This window comes from Castor canadensis, chromosome 13 (assembly GCF_047511655.1).
Source record: "Castor canadensis chromosome 13, mCasCan1.hap1v2, whole genome shotgun sequence".
Lineage (NCBI taxonomy): Eukaryota > Metazoa > Chordata > Mammalia > Rodentia > Castoridae > Castor > Castor canadensis.
In genome coordinates this window covers 107,075,924-107,101,223 of record NC_133398.1, presented here as the reverse complement: position 1 = coordinate 107,101,223, position 25,300 = coordinate 107,075,924, and the positions used below count along the sequence as shown (strand labels likewise).

Sequence of the window (25,300 nt, the reverse complement as noted above, 5' to 3'; positions counted from 1 at the left end):
TTGCAATCTAATTTCTCTATTTTTTGGCATTGTCCAAATTTGAACTCAGGACCTTGTGCTTGCTTCACAGGTACTCTATCATTTGAGCTATACCTCCCGTGCCCTGTCATCTTTATTTTTCATATAAGATCTCTCTTTCTCTTTTTGTCTAGGGACAACCTTTGACTGGAATCCTCCTACTTAGGCCTCCCGCATAGTTGGAATTCAGTTGTGTATCACCAAGTCCAGCTTTTTTGTTGAGATAGGGTCTTCACTAACTTTTTCCCTGGGCTAGATTTGAACTGTGACCTTCCTGATCTCTGCCTCCTGAGTAACTGAGATTATAGGTGTGCACCAACATAAATAGCTGCTTGTCTTCATTGCTATGAAGCCTTCTTTTGTATCACTTGATCTTTATTTGGTGGAATACATGCTTATCTATTAAGCCAGTTCCCTTTCTCATCTATTAGCTGTAATCACAATAACAAGAATGGAGCCCACATGAAAATAACATAAACATAAATAGTTGGCAATGACATCGTATGGCAGGACCCTACTGTAAGCTGTCATTGGAGGATCCAGGATGGACTTGCACTGTTTCTTTGCATAATCATCAGTATGTTTTAAATTACCATCAAAATAGAACAAAATTTAAAATATTCCCGTGAAGAATGGGAGAATGATCCAAGGAATGACTGGATGGAAACGTGTCATGTGTTTTGGCCTTGGGTCAAATTGGATGTTCCTGTGGCGCCATTTGCACACATTTGGCCCATTCTTTGCTAATTGTACATTTAACCTTACAGAATGGTAATTTTCTAGTGTATCATAATCACTATCTATGAGGATTCGTGTCTGCTCTTAATGTTATTATACTTCATACTCAACCTCTGTGCCACCAATTAATTTCCTGACTGCGCCTCTGTTTCCAGTGCGGATGTTTGCATGGGTGTTAAGTGCAGTGGGGTTGTTTTCCTAGCAGCCCTTCCCAGGCTTCTGTTGGCATCTCCTTTCATGACTGTGTTCTCTGCTGTGCCCACTCTTACCTTGGCTGTGATGTGTGATGTTCAGAATTTCCCTTTGATGCTATGAAATTAGCTTGCCCTCCCATTACTCTGAAACAACTTCAGGTTTACTGACTTCAAAGCAGAACAAGCTCTTTGATGGGGGATTTGCCATTAGCTCCATGTGCCTTCCCAAGGAGCTATTTCTCCAGCTCCTTGAGCTAGAGGTCAATACTGGAAGGATCAAAGCCCTGTTCCTGACCCAGCTAGGGTCGGTGGTGTACAGTGTCATGGAGTTCTGCAAGTTCAACTACTGTAAGAAATGCCCACGGTAATGTATCACACTATTAACTAGTATGTCATCACTATTAACTAGTACATCTCGCTATTAACTAACTCAAATTCTATTCTTTAGAATGAATAGATCTATCTCTACATTGTCTTTTTTTCCTCAGAAGAATTATTCAAATATATGAATTTTATTTATATTGTTGACAATAATGCAAGACTATAGTTTTAAGGGTGGTATTTTTAGCATTTCATTTGTATTTTCAGTGCCTTCCTTCCCTCCCTCCCTCTCTTCTCCTCTTCCCTCCCTTCCCCGCTCCTCCCCTTTTCTCCCCTCCTTTCCCCTCTCTCTCTTTTCCTAGTACTGGGATTTGAATTCAGTGTTTTGTGATTGCTAAGCAGGCACTCTACCACTTGAGCCACACCTTGATTCCTTTTTTGCTTTATTTATTTATTTTTTGGATAAGGGCTCACTCTTTTTGCCCAGGGCGAGCCTCAGACCATGAGAGTAGCTGAGGTAACAGATGTGTGGCACTACACCCAGCTTGTTTGTTGAGATGGGGTCTGGCTAACTTTTTGCCAAGGCTGGACTTGAACCTGGATCCTCCTGATCTCTACCTCCTGAATAGCCAAGATTACAGATGTGAGCCACCATGCCTGGCCCTCCACTGCCTTGTTTTATTCTTATGATGTTACTTAAAGGCCGCATCTTCTTCCAGTTTCATTTTATCTACTATCTTAGTTCCTTTTTTACTAATATACTCACTGTCTTGTTAAACATTGTGGGTTCCCATGAATTCCTGGCTTAGCATAAGCAGTTTCTGTACTTCCATTTTTGAATTGGGGGTTATGATACAGGTGGGTGCCAGGGTCGTTGCTCACCTGCATAAGAAAGTCAGGGCAGAGATGGCCAGAAGACCCTTCTCAACTCCCGTGTATTCTGGTTTCCAGGCATGTTTACATGTGTCATTTGTGCCATCCCCTACAGGTGAACAGTCATCTGCATCTTTGTGCTGGGCCTTTATTCTGCTGCCATCTGTCTCTGCATTTCCTGTCCATGTTCTCAAGGTTTTAATGGCACTTACTACATTACATTATTACATTATTATTTTAATGGCACTCTGGCCAGTAGCTGGCAAAGCTTTGCTCTCAACTGCCCCTCTCAGGACCAGAAAAGAGGAGTGCACAGGTTCTTATGCCAGGAGTCTGCGTCCTGACACCTGTCTCTCTTGCCCTCCTTGTCCAGTGAATGACCAAATTCTGCAAACTCCATCTGCAAATTACACTTTGCACTCTTTCAGTGCTCTTGAGATTCCTCTCCTCACCAACTCAACCCAAGCCCAGTGTCACCCACATTCCTTCTGAAGTTGATTTCTTATTTTAGTTCATCCCTTGTCCACTCACAGCCAAGGACACAATAGTCTCCACTAACAACAGAGACTGGTGCAGATACGATGCAGTCAGGTTCCCATCCTAAACCTTTGGTGGCTTTCCATTGCTTCCCAAATAACATCAAGATTCCTAGCACAGCCTGAATAGCCTTACCCCTGGACGAGGGGCACCCCACCTGCTACCACCTGCTACCTGTCCACTGTTGGTTGTGCTCATGTCATTACTGACTCAGGTTTCATTCTTGTGTTTCCCCCACTTGAATGCTCCTTCCTATTTTTCTGGTTTTTTTCTTGATAATTCCAATAAGGCTTTTATTGTACGTAAGTCACATCACCCACTTCAACTCCCTCCCTGCCCCACTTAAAGCAATTTTGAGATGTTTCTTTGTTTCATATAGGTGTATGAAGTCTTTCTGCCATATACCATCACCTTAATCTCCTTCCTTCCCCTTCCCCTCTCCTTCTAATAACCCTCAATACTGTACCTATTTTACAGTCCTGGTTTTCATTATTAATATTTAAGTTGATGTTCACAGGGGTGTCCCAATGTGTGCACACTGTGGGTATATTTTACTTTGGTTTGTTCAACGCCTTCCATTACTCTCCCTTAGCCCTTCATCTCCCACTCCCCGTTTTTCAATAGCTTTCAGTATACACCCTTACATTCTCTACCTTCACATCTTACATTAAGTGATATTACTGGTGTTCTGTCATTCTCTTTTCCTTTCCTCTTTCCCTGAGCTCCATAGAGTAGTTCTACTATGACAAACATGTTCTACATCTGAGTCTGTAGATGATCACAATCGGTTTTGTGTGTATGTTTATCTTTTGGATTTATCCTCCACGTATGAGAGAAAACATGCATCTTTTGTGTTCCTGAGCCTGGCTAACTTCACTTAACACGATGTCCTCAAATTGTATCCATTTACTTTCCAACCATATTCATTCTGGCTGAATAAAACTCCTGCATTTATGTACCACATTTTCTTAATGCATTCATCATTTGTAGGGCACCTGGGTTGTTTCCACAGTTGGCTATTGTGAATAGATAGTGCTGTGATGAACATGGGTGAACAGGAGTCTCTCATTCCCACTTTTCAGCTGCTCTCCCTCCTTATTCTTTAGGTCTTTGTGCAAGTGACACTTCCCAGGCCCTTCCCCTCTTCTCAGTCTAAGGTGATTGCTCATTATAACTTCTCCTAGAAATCTGTTATTTGCTTCAAGTGTTTTAGTCATGTTTTATAAACATTTCTTTCTTTCTTTTTTGGTAGTTCTAGGGTTTGAACTCAAGACTTCATGCTTGCTAGGCATGTTTTATAAATGTTTCTACACCTGTCTTGTTATTCACCTGATTTCTTTCTTCCTCATCAAGGCCCAGGGTACAAGGTCAAGATCTGTTGACTGCACTGCATACATAGAGAGTCAGGAACTTACTGCACATGTGCAGTAGTCTTTGTTCAATGAATGGATGAATGAATAAAAGAATGAATGAGCAATTTGGAAAGGAAATACAACAGATGGTAATGAAAGCCCAATAAAGATTCTAAGTTTCAGATATTTATTTCACTATTATATTAACAATTCAGGTAAGCCAGGTATTTTTAAAGATTAATTTACAATTAATTTTGTTATTGAAAAACAGTAACAACTCCAGTAATAATAGCTAATCTATGACCTTTCAGTTTCATTCCTTGCTTTCATGTGATATTTGATGCATTTTTGTGTAGTTGTAAAAGCCATTATTAATATCCAAATATTCCAAATGAGCGATATGATCTGTGGAACCAAAGCTATCCCAATCTATCATCACATTAAAAGTAATTAACATCATTACTCACTAGAGAAGCATGTATAAAACCATAATGGTAAACCACCACACATGTATCAAAATGGCTAAAATAGTAAGGAAAAAACACGAGATATTTGCTAAGGATTTGAACCTCACATAGTTTTTGAGACTGTGAAAATGAGACGCCACTTTGGAAAACAACTTGACATTCCTCTAAGTTAAACATACATTTTCTGTATGACCCAGCAATTCCAATCCCACAGCTTTACTCAGAACGAGTGTTTATGTCTAACTAAGATGTGTGTGTGTGTGTGTGTGTGTGTGTGTGTGTGTGTGTGTGTGTGTTTGTGTGTGTGTGTGAATGTTCAGGGCAGCTTTACTTGTAAGAACTGGAACCTGGAAGCAGCTCAAATGTCTGTCAGCATGTAAGTGGGAAAACAAATTGTAATACGACTGAGTACCCCACAACAGTGAAAAAGAACAGATTATAGCTGTATGCAACAGCATGCACATATCTTAGAAATGTCATGTTTAGCAAGAGAATCCCAACACAAAAGAATACATCCATATGATGCAATTATATAAGACTCTAGAACTGGAGAAATGAATTTGAGGTTAGAGAGAGGGACCTTCTAGGTCAGAGGCCGTAGGACTGGTGTCAGGGGATATTAATACACATGGAAATTAGCAAGTTGACCTCAACTGTTCTATACCTTGATTTTTTAGAATCACACAGGTATATAGATTTGTTAAAAGTCATTGATCCTAAGGGCTGGCAGATTGGCTCAAGTGGTAAAGCACCTGCCTAGCAAGCATGAGACCCTGAGTTCAAACCCCAGTGCTGCCAAAAAAAAGTCATTGATCTATAACCTTAAATAAGGGAATTTTACTGTGTATAAATTATAACTCTATAATGTTGATATTCATGTTTCTATATTGATTACTAAATCAATGAATTCCAGTTCATAGTAGTATTGATATTAATCTTAATTCCAACTGAATTAATGTATAATTTATTAGGAAGTAAATTACCTAGTTAGATGATTAACTATGCAAATTTCTGGGCCTCATCTTGGTAAGGACTCAAGTCATTGGTCACTATAATTATTTCTAGTTGATTCTATGAAGGATGGTTTGTAGAGCACATTTGGAAAATTTCTGTGGAATCGTTTTTATTTCCTTGAGGGTATCAGTGGTGCCTCTCAGACCCTTGCTTTTTCCACCAGTGCTCTCCTCTGAACAGTGCTCTGTCTTCCATGGGGAAGAGGTGCAGGGCAGGTTGGGAGAGACGCACTCTGCTTAGACCCACTGGGCACATGAAATGCTAGGGTTGAAAGTGCATTTTGATCCCTGGCACCACACACAATAAAAGGTACATTTTGGAAGTGAAAATACAGTTCAAGAAAATAAAATAGCAATTCAGGGAAATGAACTACTTCTGCCTTAGCTTTTCAGAGATTTCACACCCAGTAAGAGTTTTAAGAACACACGTGCCTTCCTGATCCTTTCTTCAAAGACATCCTAGACCAAAGGCCTGTATACAGAAGCATCCCTGTGAATGCGGCAGAAATAACCAGTGGTCAGGATCAGTGTCCTCCTTTCCAAATGTCACGTGTTGCCTTCATGTCTTTACCTCCCACCACACATGGTCAGCTTCCGGCCACTGCTTGCTGCTGGGTGAGACTATAACTCCTTTTTTAGCCAAATGGTATCTCTGAGAGAGTTCCTCCAGACATGTGAGTACTGCCTGTGACAAATTCTCTAGCCCCTAGGAATTAGCATGTAAGAACCTTAGAGTACATCTGTCTTCAGATTGTCCAGTATTCTCTGGAAAATAATTGCAGCAAAAGTCTTCAAGTATCACTTTTGAACACTCTCCTGGAACACAAGAAAACGAACTAGACACACTTCCACGTGAGATTTAGGTCAGCAAGGTTGGAGTGGGTTAGCTCCGGGAGTCGCCAGCCAGGAGGGCAGGAGCTGCCAGGTGGGGGTGGTTGTGATGTCCCGTTCCTGCTGGCTGGGTCAGATCACGTGACTTGGACACTGAAGAATCTCTTTCATCCTTCAAAAATGACACTTGTCCTCATTTTAAGCTGCGGACTTTCCTATAAATCCTCTGCGTGCTACTTTAAACTGATTTCTACCTCTTTCTCTGTGCTGTGCTTTAAGAATCACGAGGCAAATGTCCACAGAGGTCGCCCCATGTGCCACGCACTGATGTAAATCCCTGTAGCTGTCAGATCATTTCATTCTCACGACAGCCATGTGAGAGAGGCATGTTTTGAATCTCGCTTCACAGAGAAGGACACTGAGGCACAGAGAGGGCATGGAAACTATCCAATATGGAACCGGTATTTGACCCCAAGTAGTATAACTCCTTAATCCTTTCTCTGAACTACTACAGTGTATTACAGTATGCACCAAAAAAGAAAAAAATGGCTGGTAATGGGGTTAGACCAAGAGAATGTGAGGACAGATTTAGCCTCAATCCTGGAAAATGTAGCTTCTGAGCTAAGGGGGGTGGGCTAAATATTTGTATATAAGGAGTTCACACTGTTAACAAGAATACAGGTTCAGTAATCAAAACTATAACCTCAATTAATAAAACTAGCAATGATAAACTACGTTCATACAAGATTAGACAAGCACTTCCTACTCTAAACCAAGAGCTAATATTCAGGGTGGCAGGTCTTCTATGCTGAAATTTTGAGAGCATTTGTGTGTCTATTGTAACCATAATAAGTGACCTTAATTTTCCTGTAGCCCCCTGCATTTCTGGTTTATGAAGTTGAATTTCATAGAAAGAATTTTTTTCCTAAATGTTCCTGATGAAAGATTGTAATAAAGATAACAATGAATGATATTATCTTAGTATTTTTATTCAAAAAATTGCAGTGGATTATTTGTATTATGACTATAAAAATTTTTATTTGCACTTAAAAGAGTTTTAAATCTCTAAAAATTACTTTTATGGCTCATGCCTGTATCTTAGCTACTCAGGAGGCATTGATAAGAAAGATCACACTTCGAAGCCAGCACAGGGCAATTAATTCTTGAGACCCTATCTTGAAAATACCCAACACTAAAAAAGGACTAGAAGTGTGGCTCAAGTGGTAGAGCACATACCTAGCAAGGGCAAGGCCCTGAGTTCAAATCCCAGTACCACCAAAAAAACCAAACCAAACCAAAACAAAAAAAACGTGAACCCATGCTTCTCTGGTGGCAGAGCACACTCAGGACTGCGTGGCATTGCCTCTCACCAGCACCCCAGCACAACAGTTGCTGCTCACTTCCTCAACTAAATGTTTTCTATCCCAAGCATGATTACTTGTTTAGCTTCATGTTTTCATGAGTTGAGTACTATGGTGTTTTATTTTAAGCTTGAATTTTTTATTTAATGATTCATTTTCATTAAAAGTATCTACCCAATGGGTTTGAGTTAAAACCATGTGGTTAAATTCCTAGCTAGAAGCAGTAGCAATAATGAAGTCAAGTCCTACTCTGGGTCTCTTTTACCTGACTTTTCTAAGCACTCTATTTTGCTGGAAGAAAAAAATTCCAGGTAATTTGCTTGCCCTGTCTTAGAAGATCAAGACCACTATTGCAACTGGGGTCATAGTGAGAAGGGAGAGGGGGAAAAGATTGAAATAATCCAGGCAAGACCTTCTCAGGAACAAAATTTTTTGGTAGACAAGTGAAAATAAGGGAGTCCAAATATTCACATTGTCTTTGAGCACCACCTGAAGACAAAACCAGAGAGAGTGGCAGTGCAACCATGTGCAAGTCTTTACTTGGTCTTTTTGCTGTTTGCCTTAGTTTATCACCATCTCTTAATCACAGATGGCTTCATTAGGATTTGACAGCTTTGTTTTTTAATTATGCACATAAAATTAGTCATATTACAAGGAATGATGGCTTAGTTTACATAAACTGTGCACAGAATATAGAATAATGTATTCATTATACACTTTCATATGTTAATTCCTCACAAGCATACTGACTCCATGTAAGAATATCAGACTTCTAAGTTTTTAAATAATAGTTGCATAAAATGGGTGACTTATTTTCTTGCTGTGCTGGAGATCAAGCCCAGAGCCTTATGCATGCTGGGTAAGCACTCTACTAGTGAGCTACATCCCAACAGACTGGATGATGGTTTGAGGCACAGTTCCTGTGTTTATTTTGCATAAGCTGAATTACTGCTTCACAAGAGTAGAAGTAATATGTTGTGAAATTGATAAACAGATAATCCATTTTATAGGCTTTGAGTAACATTAGCTAGTCATCTTCTAATAGCTTCATATTTTATTGTGCTTTTGTGTATATTCATTTGTTAAACAAGTATATTTTTCCAAAGATAATTGCTTCTCTTTACTTTTGAAAAAAAACTCTGGCCATTTTGCTGGGTAATATTCATTTCTTTGTGTGTCTATTACTCAATCTTCAACTGCTTTTGACAGATGTTCTTTCCATTATTTATAAAGTGCATTGTGTTTTGATGAGCTGAACATTCATGATCTTTTAGTGTAGTTTCGGGATGCTGTCAGAGTGGGGAGACTGGTGGAATTAGAGTTTTGAGAAGCTATAGCAAGAAGACCAAAAATAGTGTTATTACATTCATGTGCTCGTAACAAAATGTGCAAACAAACAAAAATGTGTGCCTTCATTGCTTAGGGTTAGGCTTCTCCAGAAAACAGAACCATGGGGCATGTGCTTTTGTGTGTACATGTGTGTATCTTTTTTATTATTTCAAAAGCAATCTTTTTTCTTTTTTAAATTTATTATTGTACTAGGGGTACATAGTGGCATTTACAAAAGTTCTTGCAGTATGTCATAGTTGAATTCACCCCCTCCATTATTCTTCTTTATCTCCCCTTCTCCCATTCCTGGAATAGTTTCAACAGGTCTCATTTTTCCATTTGTATACATGTGTACACAATATTTCCACCATATTCACCTTCATGTGCATATATTTGATAAACATAAATCTTTACTAAAGTGTGTACACATAAAAGAATCAAGAGAAATCAAAGCTACTGGGAATGAATAAGCCATTTTAATTGAGGGATACTAATGTTTAATGTAAGAATGATATTAAAATTAAAAATTAATGTAATAGAAATGCAATACCTTTCCTGATTTTTTAATTAAAAGAATGAGAAGAAGTGAACCACTATAAAATTAGAAGCCATTGGAAGTAGATTAATAACAGTATTTCTAGATGATAAAGTTGGGAAAAGTCCAACACTGGGTATTAGGTGTATCAACTCATGATACCAACTGAATGTATGTTTATGTCAATTTCTCCCTTCAATGAACAGGCTAAAAATATAGTGTGTATGTTATGTATATTGAACTACATATTTTTAAAGTATTGATATTTAGTAGTGCTTTTTAATATCCTCTTTCCTAGGATCCAAGATGGTTTATTTTGATGGACAGAACTCTCTGCTCTACAGATTTGATAAAAAGTCCATAAGGCCAATAAGAGATGCTATTTCTTTGAAATTTAAAGCCATGCAGAGCAGTGGAATTCTGCTCCACAGAGGAGGACAGCATGGAAATCACATTGCTCTGGAATTAGTAAAAGGACAGCTTGTCTTTTATCTTAATTCAGGTAAAAAAGCATTTGTTCATTTATGCCAGTAGTTAAAAATCTATTTCGATGAAATTACTTTTCATCTTTTCAGTTGGTAAAGGGACCAGATGACTTATCCAAACCGGAGTACCTCTGAGAGTTAAGACATGCTACTAGTAGTTACCTGGGCTAATAAGCATCTATTTTGACAACTGTGCAAGTGGGCCATTATAAGTGAATTGTATGGTATGTGATATATTGTGATCATATATCATCATACAGGTAAGAATAGGTCACTGTAAAATTATGAGTCAGTGTTGATAATGATATACCAGAAAACAAATACTTTCAAGGTCAATGTGCAGGTTATGAATAGTATAAAGAAAAAAATCACCAGAAAAAAGCAATTTCAACAATGCATAGAAATGAATAAAAAAGATGTGAAGATACCATGTTTGAGATGAAGGGAAAGTCAGAGACATGTTACTGGTTGGAAGGATGGATGTGAATTACAATGCTGATCTAACAAAGAGAAGACATGATTTTTAACAGGACTAACATGGTGCGGTATTTTCCTTTCTTTTAAGGCAATGCTAACCTGCCCCCGACTAATGCTCACTTGAACCTCACCCTGGGCAGCCTGCTGGATGACCAACACTGGCATTCTGTTCTCATCGAGCGACTCAACATGCATGTCAACTTCACCTTGGACAAACACACTCGTCATTTCCATGCAAAGGGAGAATCCAGTTACCTGGATCTTAATTTTGAGGTTATTATGCATTGTATAATTTAAATGGACAATAGCCTGAAAAACCCTAATCCTATACAGAAGTACCACTTTGTGGTAATTCACACCTATGGTGATGAGTACATAGTAATTGTTCATGTATTCCTTAATAATAGGACAAATTAATATTGCCATAGATCACCTTTTACACATGAGAGGAAGTAACCATCATAGTGGTAGGCTTTGGAAATTTTCTACAAATGAAGAGATTTAAAGACACAAAACAATATTATTAGATACATTCCTTTTAAATTTCACCAGGTGTATTGCCTTTGTTGTTTGGCTATGAAGAGATCCCTTGGGGATTTTTTCTTATGTTGGTATAGCCACAGGCAACAAAACATCACGTAGGATCATTTCGAATATTTAAACCATATATACCAGTAGATTTTGTAACTATCAAGACAGTCAAATACACACATATATGTAGCTTATTGACTGACTTAACATTTTCAGCAATGCCTTGTGAGTCTGTATGGAAACCACACCATTAAATATCAGGTATGATGACAGGTCTTCACAGGATGCCTTTGATGCAGGATCAGAGCAAACCAGGAAAGCTGTGTCGCTTATGTGGTACAAGAGGGTTGGGCACATAATATCCTTACAAGACCCTGGTCATGTACCAGATCACCCTCAGTTTTTGCCTTAGTTTAACTGTGCAATAGCAAAGAATAGGGCCCCACACAGAGGTTGACAGTTTATGGGTATCAGGCCAAATCTGGTCTATTTGTCTTATTATTTAAAAACGAACCTGTTTTTGCTTTTTAAAAAGTTTTATTGGAACACATTCCACATTTTTTGTGGGACTGGGGTTTGAACTCACATCTTTGCTCTTGCAAAGCAGGTGCTCTACCACTTGAGCCACACCTCCAGTCCCACTTCCACTTTTTAAGGTGTTATCTGTGACTGCTTTGGTGCTATAATGCATAGTTGTGAGATGCAAAAGAGATGCTATGACCCACAAATCCCAAAGTTTACTGCATGGCTTTTTACAGAAAAATTGTGTTGACCTCTTCTTTTAAGTTTATATGCAGAGTCTGGAGCCAGAAATCAAGCTATCAAAAAATGCCATGATAATGAATACTTGCCTTGAAACAAACAGACTTGGAAATATACAGTGGTGCAAATGGTCTTGTGACAGATGGTGTGATACTTGCTAATCATAAACATCTTAAACGACAATCAGAAAATCACTAAACAATATTATTTATATGATTTTTCTTTCTAAGATCAGCTTTGGAGGAATTCCAGTACCTGGAAGATCACTGGCTTTCTCACCTAAAAGTTTTCATGGATGTTTAGAAAATCTTTATTATAATGGAGTGGACATTATCGAATTAGCCAGGAAACACAATCCACAGATTCTCATTCTGGTAAGAGAGCTTGAAGGGAGAGGAAAGAGACAAGAATTTATTTTTTAACTTAAAAAATATTCCTGTTTGGTCTTCACTTAATATAATATTTTAAAAATTCAACTCTTACTGTTAAAACAGCTGCCATGTAATATAATTTTTAGTATGCGTTAAAAAGTTAAAAAGTAAATATGCTTCACAGGACAAGTTTATTTTATTTTAATGTGAATTAAGATAACATTGTATTTTTGCATTAAATCAGAATCCATATGACTCATCTGGTTTGGGAATTATTATTCTTGGGAGACCAATTGTTTTGCAATGAAAATCCCTAATGAACAAAAAATGTTTCCAAATAGTTAATAAACTTCCTTCTATGTCTAAAACTAAAAGTAAGTTTTGGGTTATAGGGTGAGTTCATGTTTAGTGCCAGCAAATCTTAGAGGAATGTCATGGGACTGTTCATTTGTATTGTTTTAAAAAAATGTTTTCTTCCCTGTCCAGTACTGTCAGGAGTTAGCATATAGGTTGTAGGAGCGAAACCTGAAAATATTGTCCGTGGATAGTTCACTTGGGTTATCATGTGATAAAAGGGAAGAATAGCTGTTAGAGCCCATGCACTTTCCAAGGTTAAGCAAAAATAATTAAGCAAATAGAGCTGAAGCCTACTGTGAATGTGCTATGCCAAGGTAAAACAAATGTCAAATACCATTAAGATGACTGAAAACAGAAAGACCAAAGAAAAGAAGGATTAGAAGGCTCCACAGGGTGCAGGTACTTGTGAAGTTTAAAAATAAATGAAAGGGAAGGAGACGAATGGATCAGTTCCTGTCTTTAGAACATGAAAGAGAAAGAAGACACCTGTCCATGAAGTCGACTTCGACATACTCAGAAACCACTCAAATACAAAGACTTCTTTGACCAATGAGCATCTAAGTCAAGAAGCCTAATGTGGGGTGGGGATGTAGCTCAGTGGTTAAGTGTTTGCCTACCATGCATGAGGCTTTGGGTTCAATCCCTAGTACCACAAAACAAACAAACAAACAAAACAACTAATGTAGTACCTCCTGAAGTTGAAGCCAACTTTTATTTGTCAATTCCTACCGTAGCATCTTTGGAGCCATTACCCAAAGTACTGTTATCATGGTGAACACAGTGAGTTGGGCCTTATGATACAAGGAGCCAGGAACATTTGAGGGAAACCCTGTTCTTCATACAAACTTTGTATCATTCTAGATTACTGATGGATTTGTTGACAGAATTATTAACTGATTCTAGATAACCAGGAAAACAACAAGTATCCTAACATCTCTGAAGTCCTGATATCAGCCTCAAAAAAACTGTCAACAGCATCATGTAGAGATGTTGACATGTATGAGTCTTACCCAAAAACAAACAATGAAGAGAATTCCTTAGAAATTGTGTGTGAGAATATAAATGCTACACATACAAATTCCACTTTGAGAGTGATTTAAATTTTACATACTCTTTATAAAAATAGAAAAATAGTTGCTTCAATATTTTAAAGGAAGATATTTTACAATTTGGCAAAATCATTTGTCAGAATTGGCTCATGCAACTCACAATCATTCATCTGTGACAGTAAGCTAGGCTTCTTTGTTGTCATAGGCAGCTGCTCATCTGCACAATGAGGTCAAGTGTCCTGAAACAACCTGACTGCAGTGTATGAGATCTAGCCCCAAGGTGCAGTGAGACCAAAGAAAGGGAAGTGGACAGATCCAGGATGGCACAGAGTGCCATTTTTAGGGACTCACTAATGAAGTGTGGTCCTGGGGAGTAGCATGACTAAGTAGCTCTCTGGAATTTGAGTCAGAAGGAAGGGTATATGTATTAGTTAGGATGAAAATCACCTCATCCTAGCCAGAATGTACCTAATTTATCTTAAGCTAATTTCAAAGAGTCGGGCTCATTCCTGGCACCAGCGTCAGCCTGTAGAGCTTCATGAGTCACTTGAATGGTTTGGTTTAATTCTTACTTGCTGGGAGACCATGAGAGTTACTCTGGGGCAATTGTGGAGGTTGCATGTCAAGATGGCTGCAGTCAAGTCAAGCTAATTCATACAACCAAAAAATCTGCAGCTGATAAAAATGTTAAAAAACACAAGACAGTCAAATGATTCAATTTATGCCATAAATTATACATAATTATTTTTTATTTAATTCATTACTACATAATTCCTTATCATAAAAACTATTTTACATTCAGGAGAATTTTTTTAAAAAGTCAAGCATGAATGCTCTGATTTTATATATTCTATACATTATATAAAATACATTAAAGACTTTTAAAATGAAAACTGAATTATGCTAGTTTCTGAAGTACATTAAGACAGATTTTTTTTTAAAGTATGATTCAGTCTTAAAAGTGGCTTTAACCTCCAGATCAGTGATTCTTAAACTTGGATTTATCTTGGAGGAACCAGAGAAGATTTAAGAGATCCTGGCACCTGAATCCACCCAAGAGATTGGGATTTGATCCATCTGGTTGTAGATTTTTTCACAGCCCTCTGATGAATCAACTATTAGCAAGCCTGAGAACCACCACCCTTGCTGCTCTTTGCCTTGCTTTAGTAATGCTTTTGTTCTAAAATGCTATCTAGTATATTAATGGAAACAATGCCAGAAAATTCCAAGTAAAATTAGCGTTTCTGGGGTTTTCCTCTGCAACTAAAATTTATATGTATAAATAAAACCCCAAGACTATCCTTTTGTCCTACCACCTAAAATTAAAAAACAAAAAAGAAAACAAATAAAGAAAAAACAGTCAGATGGGACTCAACTGGTCAGATATTAAACATACCAAAAGCCCTGTATTAGATTCAGCATGTTGTTGGGTAGAAATGGACAGGTGGTAGAACAAAATCGAGATACCAGAAAGATCCCAATCTACTTGCAAAGTTATTAGTAGTAGCAAGGCCACTTGTTCAAGTACCAAGGTTTAATTTCAGAGGCAAAGAAATGAATTATGTCATAAATTATGCTGGAACAAACAAGTGACCCCAAAGCAGAAAATAAACCTGGATCACTATTTTATGCATACCCCAAAATAGGTAAATTTCAGGAGGACAAGGAAACAAGTGGCAACAACAATTCTTGGAAGAAAATCTGTGCCGTTGCATGTAGAATTCTGGGGAGTGAAACTTTCCTAATAAAGACTGGAAACCCAGAAGCTCCAAAGAAAACACAGGGCTGGGGAAATAGCTCAGTGACAGAGCGCTTAACTAACATGTGCAAAGCCCTGAGTTTGATCCCTGCACTATGAAAAAGAATAGTTAAGTAGTTTTTCCAAGCATGGTGGACCACGCCTATAATCCCAGCACTGAGAAGGCTGAGGTAGGAGGATCTCCAGTGCAAGACCATCTTGGGCTAACCAGTGAGACCCTGACAAAAAAATAAAAGAGAAAAGAAAACATAGGCTTGATTGTATAAAAGTTGCTACTTTAATGTTAAAATACTATAATTAAACTTTGTATGCCACTGTTAGATCTGAAAAAAAAATGGAACGCCATCAAAGTATAGTTTTCCCAAAGCTAAAAAGTATGACTCATACAAATAAATATGTGTCAAGGATGTAATCAAAGCTATAGGGCAGGCAGAGATAGAAGGATCTCAGTTTGAGGTCAGCTCCAGGCAAAATTAGGGAGACCCTATCTCAAAAAAACAAGCTGGCACTCCTGTAATCCCAGCTACTTGGGCAATGGAGGTTGCCTATGGCCAACCCAGGCAAAAGCAAGAGACCCCATCAAAAAGAAACAAAAGCCTGAAGAGCTGGGGATGCGGATCACAGAGAAGAGTGTTTGTATAAGCAAGCATGAGGGCCTGAGTTCCAACACCAACACCACTAAAAAAATAAAGATAACGACACACTCAGTTCATTAGCTAATGAGACCAGCGAAGTAGGTGAGCTGCTACAAAGCAGATTTTGAGGAGTGTTATTTAGAAAAGACCAAATACTCAAAGGACATTTTGGAATTATGGCAATACCCAACACAGGGCTTGGAAAATACCCAACATAGAATTAACTGCTATTGAATCAGACTATTCTGAAATTCCTTTACAATGCTGAGATGTACAAAAGTGGAGAATTCCACAAAAAACTGCAGGGATCATTTTGCCCTGTGATGCTTACAGTCACACTGGAAGATAGATAACTATCATAGACTAGACTAGTTACAAACTCCTGGTTGTTAAAACAAACCTCTGTAAATCTTTGCCAAATCTCTTTAACTAGACAGAAGCACCACCATACACCTCTCATCGTGCTTTTTCTTCTATTTCTAGGGAAATGTGTCTTTCTCATGTCCACGGCCACAGACTGCCCCTGTCACTTTCCTGAGCCCTAAGAGTTATCTGGCTCTGCCGGGCAACACTGGGAAGGACAAAATGTCAGTCACTTTTCAGTTTCGAACGTGGAACAAAGAAGGACATTTGCTTTTCAGTGAACTTGGGCATGGTTCGGGAAGCTTCATCCTTTTTCTAAAGGATGGAAAACTCGCATTGAATCTCTCTCAGCCAGGACAACCCCTGAGGAATGTCATGGCAGGTAATACATGTGTCCCCACAAACCTGACAAATAACCAGACATGAGTCATCTGGTAATCAGTGAGGTAATGAAGAAGTGTGCAATGACTTTATTTGGAGGATCGGGTTCGCCATCCCCTTTTTACCCTGGACAGTTTACATTGTGGGTCATACAGCCTTCACTACAGTGATCTTTTGAGCCCAAATGATCACATACAAATAAGAAATGCACATTTGTGCAGATGGAATACTCACAAAAAAGATAATACGTAGTATTCTTAAGCTCCGTTTCCCGACAGTCATATACCTAGCGTCCATTCCAAAGAAATGCAGAGTTGGGGCTCATGAAGTAGACAACATAGGGGACAATCATGTTCCTTCTGCTCTCATGCCTCTCTTCTGTTCTGTGGAGAAGTTCTCTATACACAGATGACCACTGCCTTGTCCTGAAAGCTGCCAGCCAATGCCAAGAGTTCTGGTTCTTTTGCTGAGGGCTGATTCGCTTTCTGAGAGAGCCAGGAAAGAACACCAGGGAAGAACCTGGGGCTGTCTACTGAACACCTTCCAGGCTGAACCTGCTCAGCCTCTGCTGTTTGCATGTGTGAGATGGAACACCTTAGTCAGGTCTTCTCTCAGGGAGGCCACTTGTGTCTAGAGACGCATTTCACTAGACCCCTGAGAAATATTTATTGGTTGTGAAAGTATTACCAGATGGGTGGACTCTGGTCAAAAGATTTTCAGGTACTTGGGTATTGCAAAAAAGAGAATTCAAGCATGACATGGAGATGTAGTAAAGTTTATTGAAGATGAGGGGAAGGCATTGTGGAGAAAGCAGTGGTGAGCCTCAGCCAGGTGGGAGAGAAAGGTCTTTATTTCAAAGGGCCTTTATAAACTGAAACAGCAAATGATGGGAAAAATCTGGTGGTCTTGGCAGGAAGGGCTAGGGTGATTGACAAGTTTGATTGACAAGGTCTTGTCAGCCACCATGGGGCACTCTGTGCATACACTTGTGCTAACTCTCAGGTATTTGAATTACATGTATGAGGTGTGATCAATATTCATGTTTTAAGCAATGGGCTTCCATCTGAGAGGCATTCGAGGGTGGAATTTCTTCAAGGCTTCCTGTCTTACACCTGCAGAAGAGCTGCAGTTCAAAAGGGCTCTGCAACTGCTAAGATTTTACAATTGAAAAGAAATTTACAAAGGATGGCATTGGGATGGAGAGAGGAGGGACTCTAACATGAAATGCACTGGGAAAAGTTATATGGCACCTGAAAGTCCCATGGCTGCTCTCCCTATTTCCTAGCCTACCTCAAAAATAGGCTTTCATGACCTATGAAGAAGAATTCAGTGGTTGGGGCCTTATTTCTTTATTTCTAATAACCCAGCAAGCCTACATGTTTAAATCTGTGTCCACTCACCTCAGATCCCAGGTAAATGGTGAAAGATAAAACAGATACTCAGGGAAGATATATATTCTTTATCTTTTAAAAATCAAAACTTGTTTTCTGTTTCCTCATAAATAGGATTTTTCCCCCTATTAAAGTGTAAAATCATGACTCATATAAACACACAAAGTGAATGTGTATCAAAGATTTCATGTAACTCTTTAATTAATGGAGGAACCAATGGTTGGAGAAATAAAAGTGAAACTGCCTGCCAACTTAGTGAATTCCCTTCACAAGGTAGAAAAGAATGAAATAGCTTTTTTACTGAGTATTAAATCAGACTGATGTACAGCTCAGGCAATTTCTAATGAGATTACAAAGACAGAAAAAAAATTTCATTCTTTTATGTGGCAGACCTATACAACCCATTTCACACATTGCCCTCAAGATAAAAGATAACATAATATAACAGGACTTGCAGCACCATTTGGTGCAGATGGCCTGTCTCAAATTCACCTGGTAATTGGGGATGCCATCTGTAATAGCTCATTGTCTTGTTTCCAAGGAAAACTAGAAGCCCTCATATCTCTTTGGTAAGCAACTTGGACCCCACACCTAAGTTAAACTCCTCCAAAGGCAGCATTATCTGCCTCGATGTCTACAAGTCAAAGAAATGTCTCCAAGGACACCAGCAAAAATGTTTCTGGGTTGTAAAACTGGAAAGAGACTAATATAAGGCGAGGGTGTAGGAGGGTGAATATGATGGAAATACTATGTATTCATGTATGAAAATGGAAAAATGAGACCTGTTGAAACTATTCCAGGAATGGAGGGAGGGGATAAAGGAGAATGATGGAGGGGGTGAATTCAACTATGATATATTGTAAGAACTTTTGTAAATGTCACAATGTGCCATCAGTACAACAATAATAATAAAAAAAGAAAAATAAATAAAATTTGAACAAGATTTAAAAACAAATTCCAAAAAGTTGTTTTAAAACTAATTTAAAAAAAAAGACTTACGTATACCTCAGGGCTGAGAAAGAATTTACAATTACAAGTTTTCTAAAGAATATGCTCTAAGAAAAGAGATTGAGAGTGAGTCTCTGGCACAGGGGAAGGTTTTTGTTTGTTAGTTTATATGTTTGTTTTTGCATTTACGTTTACCTCTACACCAGTAAAGCCAGTTCAAAAAGGAATTCCAAGTACCACACACTTACAGTCAGAAAAGGAATGCTGAAACGAAATTACAAATAAACGCAAACCCAGCCAAACTAGCCAATATTTACAAGGAGAGGAAGTCAGTAGATCCTTCTGTGTACAGAGCGTGTACATATTAGCAATGCTGTTTAACTACTGTAGGAAAGTCTCTGAAATGGACTAAAGAAATTACTAATGTGTTGCATGTATTCTGGGTGCAATGAATGCTGAGCAGTCCTCTTTTTAGTTCTGGATTGTACAATAACTAGAATTAGATAAAATAAAAGTTCTTAGGTCACACCAACATTTTGTTCTTGATAATGGCTTTGTACAAGTGATAGTTTACCTCTGAATATAAAATAAAAGCTGTAGGGTTTTGTTTGGTTTTTGTTTGTTTGGTTGGTTGGTTGCATTTTTTGTTGTGTTGTGTTTTTGCAGTACTGGGGTTTGAACTCAGGGCTTCATGCTTACTAGACATGTCCTCTGCCACTTAAGCCATGCCTATAATGCTGCAGTTCTTGACACAAGATCATATACAAACATGTTTACAATACCATTTGTGCTGTGGATAATTGCTTAATTAATTTAATGATTTGTCTTAAAATGCTAATAGATTCTACTATATTTGATTTCTTGAGTATAAACTGTAGCCAAAAGCCAATTGCAACCTAACAGGAAAAAAGAATTATTTGAATCACAAATAATAAACATTGAAAAAGAAAAACTGTACCAAAATCTACTTCATTTGTCAAAAGACATCATAAAAGAGGGTACCAACAGGACTTTATAAAACATTTATTAAAAGAGCATGTCAAAGGGAACCAATTGGTTAATGAGGGAGCCAAAAAGATGTTACAGCAAATTTGAAGGAGAGTCAGAGAATCACAGCTGCAGAAGCAGCAAGTTACAATGAGTTCCCACGGCATTCCCTGGGATGGGATGGGGGAAGAGGCAGGAAGATTGTGTTTCCACCAACCAAATCCAAGACATGTCTATGGACAAAGACCTTTTGCTTGCTTTGACCTCCCCACAATTAACAGAGTGGTAGAAAACTCAGGGAAGGTAAAAAGCACAGAGACCCATAGAATTAACCAATCCCACAGATGGCAGTCAGACAATGCTTACTTTTACACTGAAGCTATCCAGTAATTCTGGTTGACTTTAAAAACTAATTTTTCCTTGCATATCAGTCTTATTTCTGTTTCTGATCCACATATCATCAAATGTTGAAAGGAGATACTGAACGATTAATGTCAATTTTTTAATGTTGAGAACTACATTTGAAATGCTAATAATATATTAACTTTACAAAAATGCATGCATGGAAGGAAAATAAATTGATCACAGAATCATTTTAATAATCAGCAGGCTTCCTAAGAGCACCACCTAAAGTATTAAATTTATAGAAAAAGTCCTATAAACTAGAGTTTATTGTTATATATCTGCTTTGATCTTGTTATATATGAATTGGTTTTGATCTTGGCCTAATTTTAAACATCAGTATAATGTTAATGTAACAGGCTAATTTCATTTTTAACTCATCTATCAGCATCCATCTTCCAGGTGGAAGATCAGACAGACTACCTCTAGTGATTTTAAATATGTTTTTAAAATTCAGGATTCATTAATAGTCCAAGGGGATTTCATGTGAAAATTCCATGGATTGGTGCAGTGTATTATGAGCAAGTATACCTCCTCTGTTATATTCTCTGACACTCCCTGCTTTCTTTCCCCTTTTAAAAACAATATTTGGTGGGTGCCATTGTGCTATCTCCATACATTTATCTTCGTTATCCCTTATAACCTCTCCTTTTCCCCTCCCCCTCCCATTGATCACTCCCACAGTGCCCCTTTTACACTTAAGTCCCATTTTTATTATTTTTTTAAATCTCTTTAGACCTAGATTCCATATATGAGCAAAAATGTGATGTTTGGCCTTTGGAGCTTGGTTTATTTTGCTCAATGTAATGATCTCTAGTTCCATCCACTTTCCTTCAAATGGCATAATTTCACTAATCTTTATGGCTGAACAACACACTGTTGTGTATACCACATTTTCTTTATCCATTCATCAATTGATGGACAGGTACTTATGCTGATACCACAGTTGGCTGTTGTGAAGACAGCTACAATAAACATGGGTGTCCAAGTGTCTCTCTTATACATGAATCTCCACTCCTTTGGATATATGCCCAAGAGTGGTATTGCAGGGTGATAGGTAGGTCTACTTTTAGTTTTTTGATGAACCTCCATATTGATTCTCACAGAATTGTACTACTTTATGTTCTCACCAATAGTGTATGAGGGTTCCTTTTTCCCTCTCCATCCTCACTAACATTTGTTGTTTGTTTTTTTGATGATTGCCATTCTCATTGGGATGAGATGGAATCTCAGTGTAGTTTTGATTTGTGTTTCCCTTATGGACAGGGATGTTGAACATTTCTTCATGAGTTCATTGGCCATTTGTCCACCTTTTTCTGAGAACTGTCTGTTAATTCATTTGTCCATTTATTAATTGGATTATTTGTTCTTTTAATGTTTAATTTCTTTTGAGCTGTCTATATGTTCTGGATATTAAACCTTTATCCAATGAGTAGCTGGCAAAAATTCGACCCCCCCCCATTTTGTTGGTTATCTCTTTATTCTGCTGATTGTTTTGTTCAATGTGCAGAAGCTTTTTAATTTGATGAAATCCCATTTGTCAATTCTTGTTCTTATTTCTTGGGCAATTGGGGTCCTGTTTAACAGGAAATTATTGCCTATGTCTATGAATTCACAAGTTATCCCTACAGTAGTTTCAGAGTTCCAAGTCTTACATGAAAATCTTTGATCCATTTTGAATTGACTTTTGCCCAGTGTGAGAGATAGGGGTCTAGTTTCAGTCTTTTGCATACAAATAACCAGTTTTTCCAACATGCACCATTTGTTGAATAGGCTTTATTTTCTGCAATATATGTTTTTGGTTCCTTTGTCAAAAATCAGATGATTAATCAGATGTGTGGTTTAGTTTTGGGCCTTCTATTCTGTTCCATTGGTCTTCCTGTTTCTGTGCTAGTGCCATGCTGTTCGTGTTACTCTGGCTCTGAAGTATAATTTTAAGTCCAGTATTCAGATGCCTCCTGCCTTCCTCTTTTAGTTCAAGATTGCTTTGGCTATTCAGGTTCTTTTGTTCTTCCATATGAATCCTAGGATTGATTTTTCTATTTCTGTGAAGAATGACATTAGGATTTTGATGGGAATTATATTGAATTTGTAGACTGCCTTCGATAGTACAGTTAACAAATGAATGAAATAAGATGATACAAGATATGAAAGAGAAATTCAATAAAGATAGAGAAATCCTGAAAAAAATCAAATGAAATCTCAGAAATGAAAAACTCAGTAACACAAATAAAAAGCTTAATGGAAATAAAAAGCTTAATGGCTAATAGGTTGGTATAACTTGAAAATAGAGTATCAGAGAAATTAAATCAATCAAAGACTAAGGAAAAATATTAAAGCAATGTGAATGGAACATGCAAGCTCTCTGGAACACCATCAATAGGCCAAACCTACAAATCATGGGTATAGAAGAGGGAGAAAAGATACAAACTAAAGGCATATATATTCAATAAAATGATAGCAGAAAACTTCCCAACCTTGAGAAAAAGAGGGTAATTCAGGTGCAGAAGGCCTTTTAAAAACTTTAATTCTTAAATTTGTCATCAGAGATATTCACTATTATCATATTTCCAAAGATTACTCCAAAGCTAGTACTAAGAATAATAGAATAATGTGAGGAGTAATATAAATATAGAAAAATAATGCACTTATACATATACTTCTAGATATTTTCTAAGCATTTTAATCAAATGTTAAAAAATTACAGTCATACCTATAAATCACAATGTCTTCATTCATAGAACACATAAACACATATTAAACATATTACTTAACTAAGTAATTAATGAAGAAGCCAGTGAGCTATTATAATTAGTTCAAAGGAGAATTTGAAGTATCACACGTGTGGGCAGATAACAAATGCCAAAATGAATTTTCCAACAGTTGCAAAACAGTTCAACAAGCAGTTGCATCTTACAGGGACAACAACTTGCATTTGTATGGCAAAAATCACTTTGTCGTCCTGTCAGTTTTCTGCAATTGACAGCATTGTAAAATAGCTTGTCTGATAGCAGAGTTTACCTGATGGGTGCCCCACATGGACACTCAGTGGTCTTTTCCCCTGTTCAAAGCCTTCCACACTTATTCCTTGCTCAATGTTATCAACTCACTATCCTAATTCTTTGAAAAACATTTCTTGTTAGATTCACTGAAGCAAATAAATTATGCATTTGAAGACTGAACTGAACTATGGCTTAAATCCCCTTGGTAAAGGCTTTGGACATGTCAATTTGATAATGAAATTTAAGGTGCTTCTTTAAGTTCATGATCAGAATTTATTATAGTGGCCTGGCTCTCATAACAAATGAAATCTTTTCATTAAAGAAAGCTGGCTAATTTTTTCCTCACTGAGGTATCAACACATAAATACTGTTTTCCTCTGACTTATTCAGTGGTCTGAAAAATTGTCTTCCAGTGTTTACAAAGTTCATAACTTATAGTTGTCTGTAACTGAATTTATTTCCTCCAGGTGCTGTACTAAATGACGGGCAGTGGCATTCTGTGTCCTTATCTGCTAAATGGAGCCATCTGAGTGTGGTTGTGGATGACAGCAGAGCTGTCCTGCCCCTGGTGTCAGTGCTTATGGATTTAGGCAACACTTACTACTTTGGAGGTGAGTGACGGCAGCTCAAGCACATTGGCAGACAGAGAAAGCATTGCTATCTTTCCTGCCTTCCACCCTGGATCTCTCATTGTATTTCAGTCAAGTTAATACTAAGAAATGATTTATCTCTTTCTATGTCATTATTATCTTTGAGGGGTTTTTTTTTTGGTGGGAGGAGGTGAGACTGGGGTTTGAACTCAGGTCTTCACACTTGCAAAGCAGATGATCTACCATTTGAGCCACACCACTCATCCTATCTTTGAGTTTTTTAAGAACATAAAAAGTTTAATTCTTCTTTCCAAGACCAAAAAAAAAAAAGTACTTCAGAAAGTTTGCTTGCTTCGTAAACAATATTTTATGTTTTACTTCATAAAACATAAAAAACACGTTAGCTATGAGAGTAAAAACTACATGTAAACAGGTGGAAGTTTTCAAATATCAAATGTCATAATCACTTCTCTGCAACAGATAAATAATTACATATTTCTAACAGTTAGCTTGTAAAAATAAAACAAATCTTATTACCCAAAGTCATTGGCTTACATAAAGTCTTTTGGAATTAAGTTTTAGATTTCAGTCCATACTATTGAATCATTATTACACAGCTCAGTTTATACACAAACTGATGTTTTTAAGTCAGTTCATATTATTGAATCGTTATTCCACAGCTCAATTTATAGACAGATAAATTGATATTTTTAAGTCAGAAGACAGTAATTGGAAGTTTCGAATTCACTGTAAAGAACTTTCCAAATATTGGAAATAATAAACAAAAATTAATTAATAGGAGATGTGCGTATTAAATGAATCTGTGGTGAAACTGATGCTACATTGGTACACAGGACTAAATATTTGTGTCCCTTAAAATTCCTATGTCAAAAACCCACCCCCCAAGGTGGTAATGTCAGTGTTTGGAGGGTAATTAGGTCATTAGGGTGCAGCCCTCATGAATGGGGTTAGTGCCTTACAAAGAAACCTCAAAAAAGAGACCACTGTGTCAGAACACACCAGAAAGCAGGGCCTTGCCAGACACCAAGCCTTCCAGTGGTTTGATCTTGGACTTCCCCACCTCCTGAACTGGGAGAAATAAATTTTCATTGTTTAAGCCACTCGGGTCATAGGATTCTGTTACAGCAGCCTGAAATGACTAAGACAACAGACTCATTCTTGGACCCATGGCAGGGTTTTATTGTTAATTGTTTTGGTTTCTTCTTTTAATTTTAAAAAAA

General features: G+C 37.6%; 1 protein-coding gene across 1 annotated transcript in view; it reads left to right on the top strand.

Moving 5' to 3' along the window:
• The window catches only part of LOC109675963 (contactin-associated protein-like 3), a 203,046-nt gene that overhangs the window by 107,946 nt on the left and 69,800 nt on the right, over nt 1–25,300 (top strand). Inside the window, exons 5-9 of the mRNA XM_074052428.1 lie at nt 9,868–10,071; nt 10,620–10,804; nt 12,055–12,198; nt 16,479–16,740; nt 23,937–24,080. Of these exons, the coding sequence (XP_073908529.1) occupies nt 9,868–10,071; nt 10,620–10,804; nt 12,055–12,198; nt 16,479–16,740; nt 23,937–24,080 (939 nt within the window). The remainder of the gene's footprint in view (nt 1–9,867; nt 10,072–10,619; nt 10,805–12,054; nt 12,199–16,478; nt 16,741–23,936; nt 24,081–25,300) is intronic.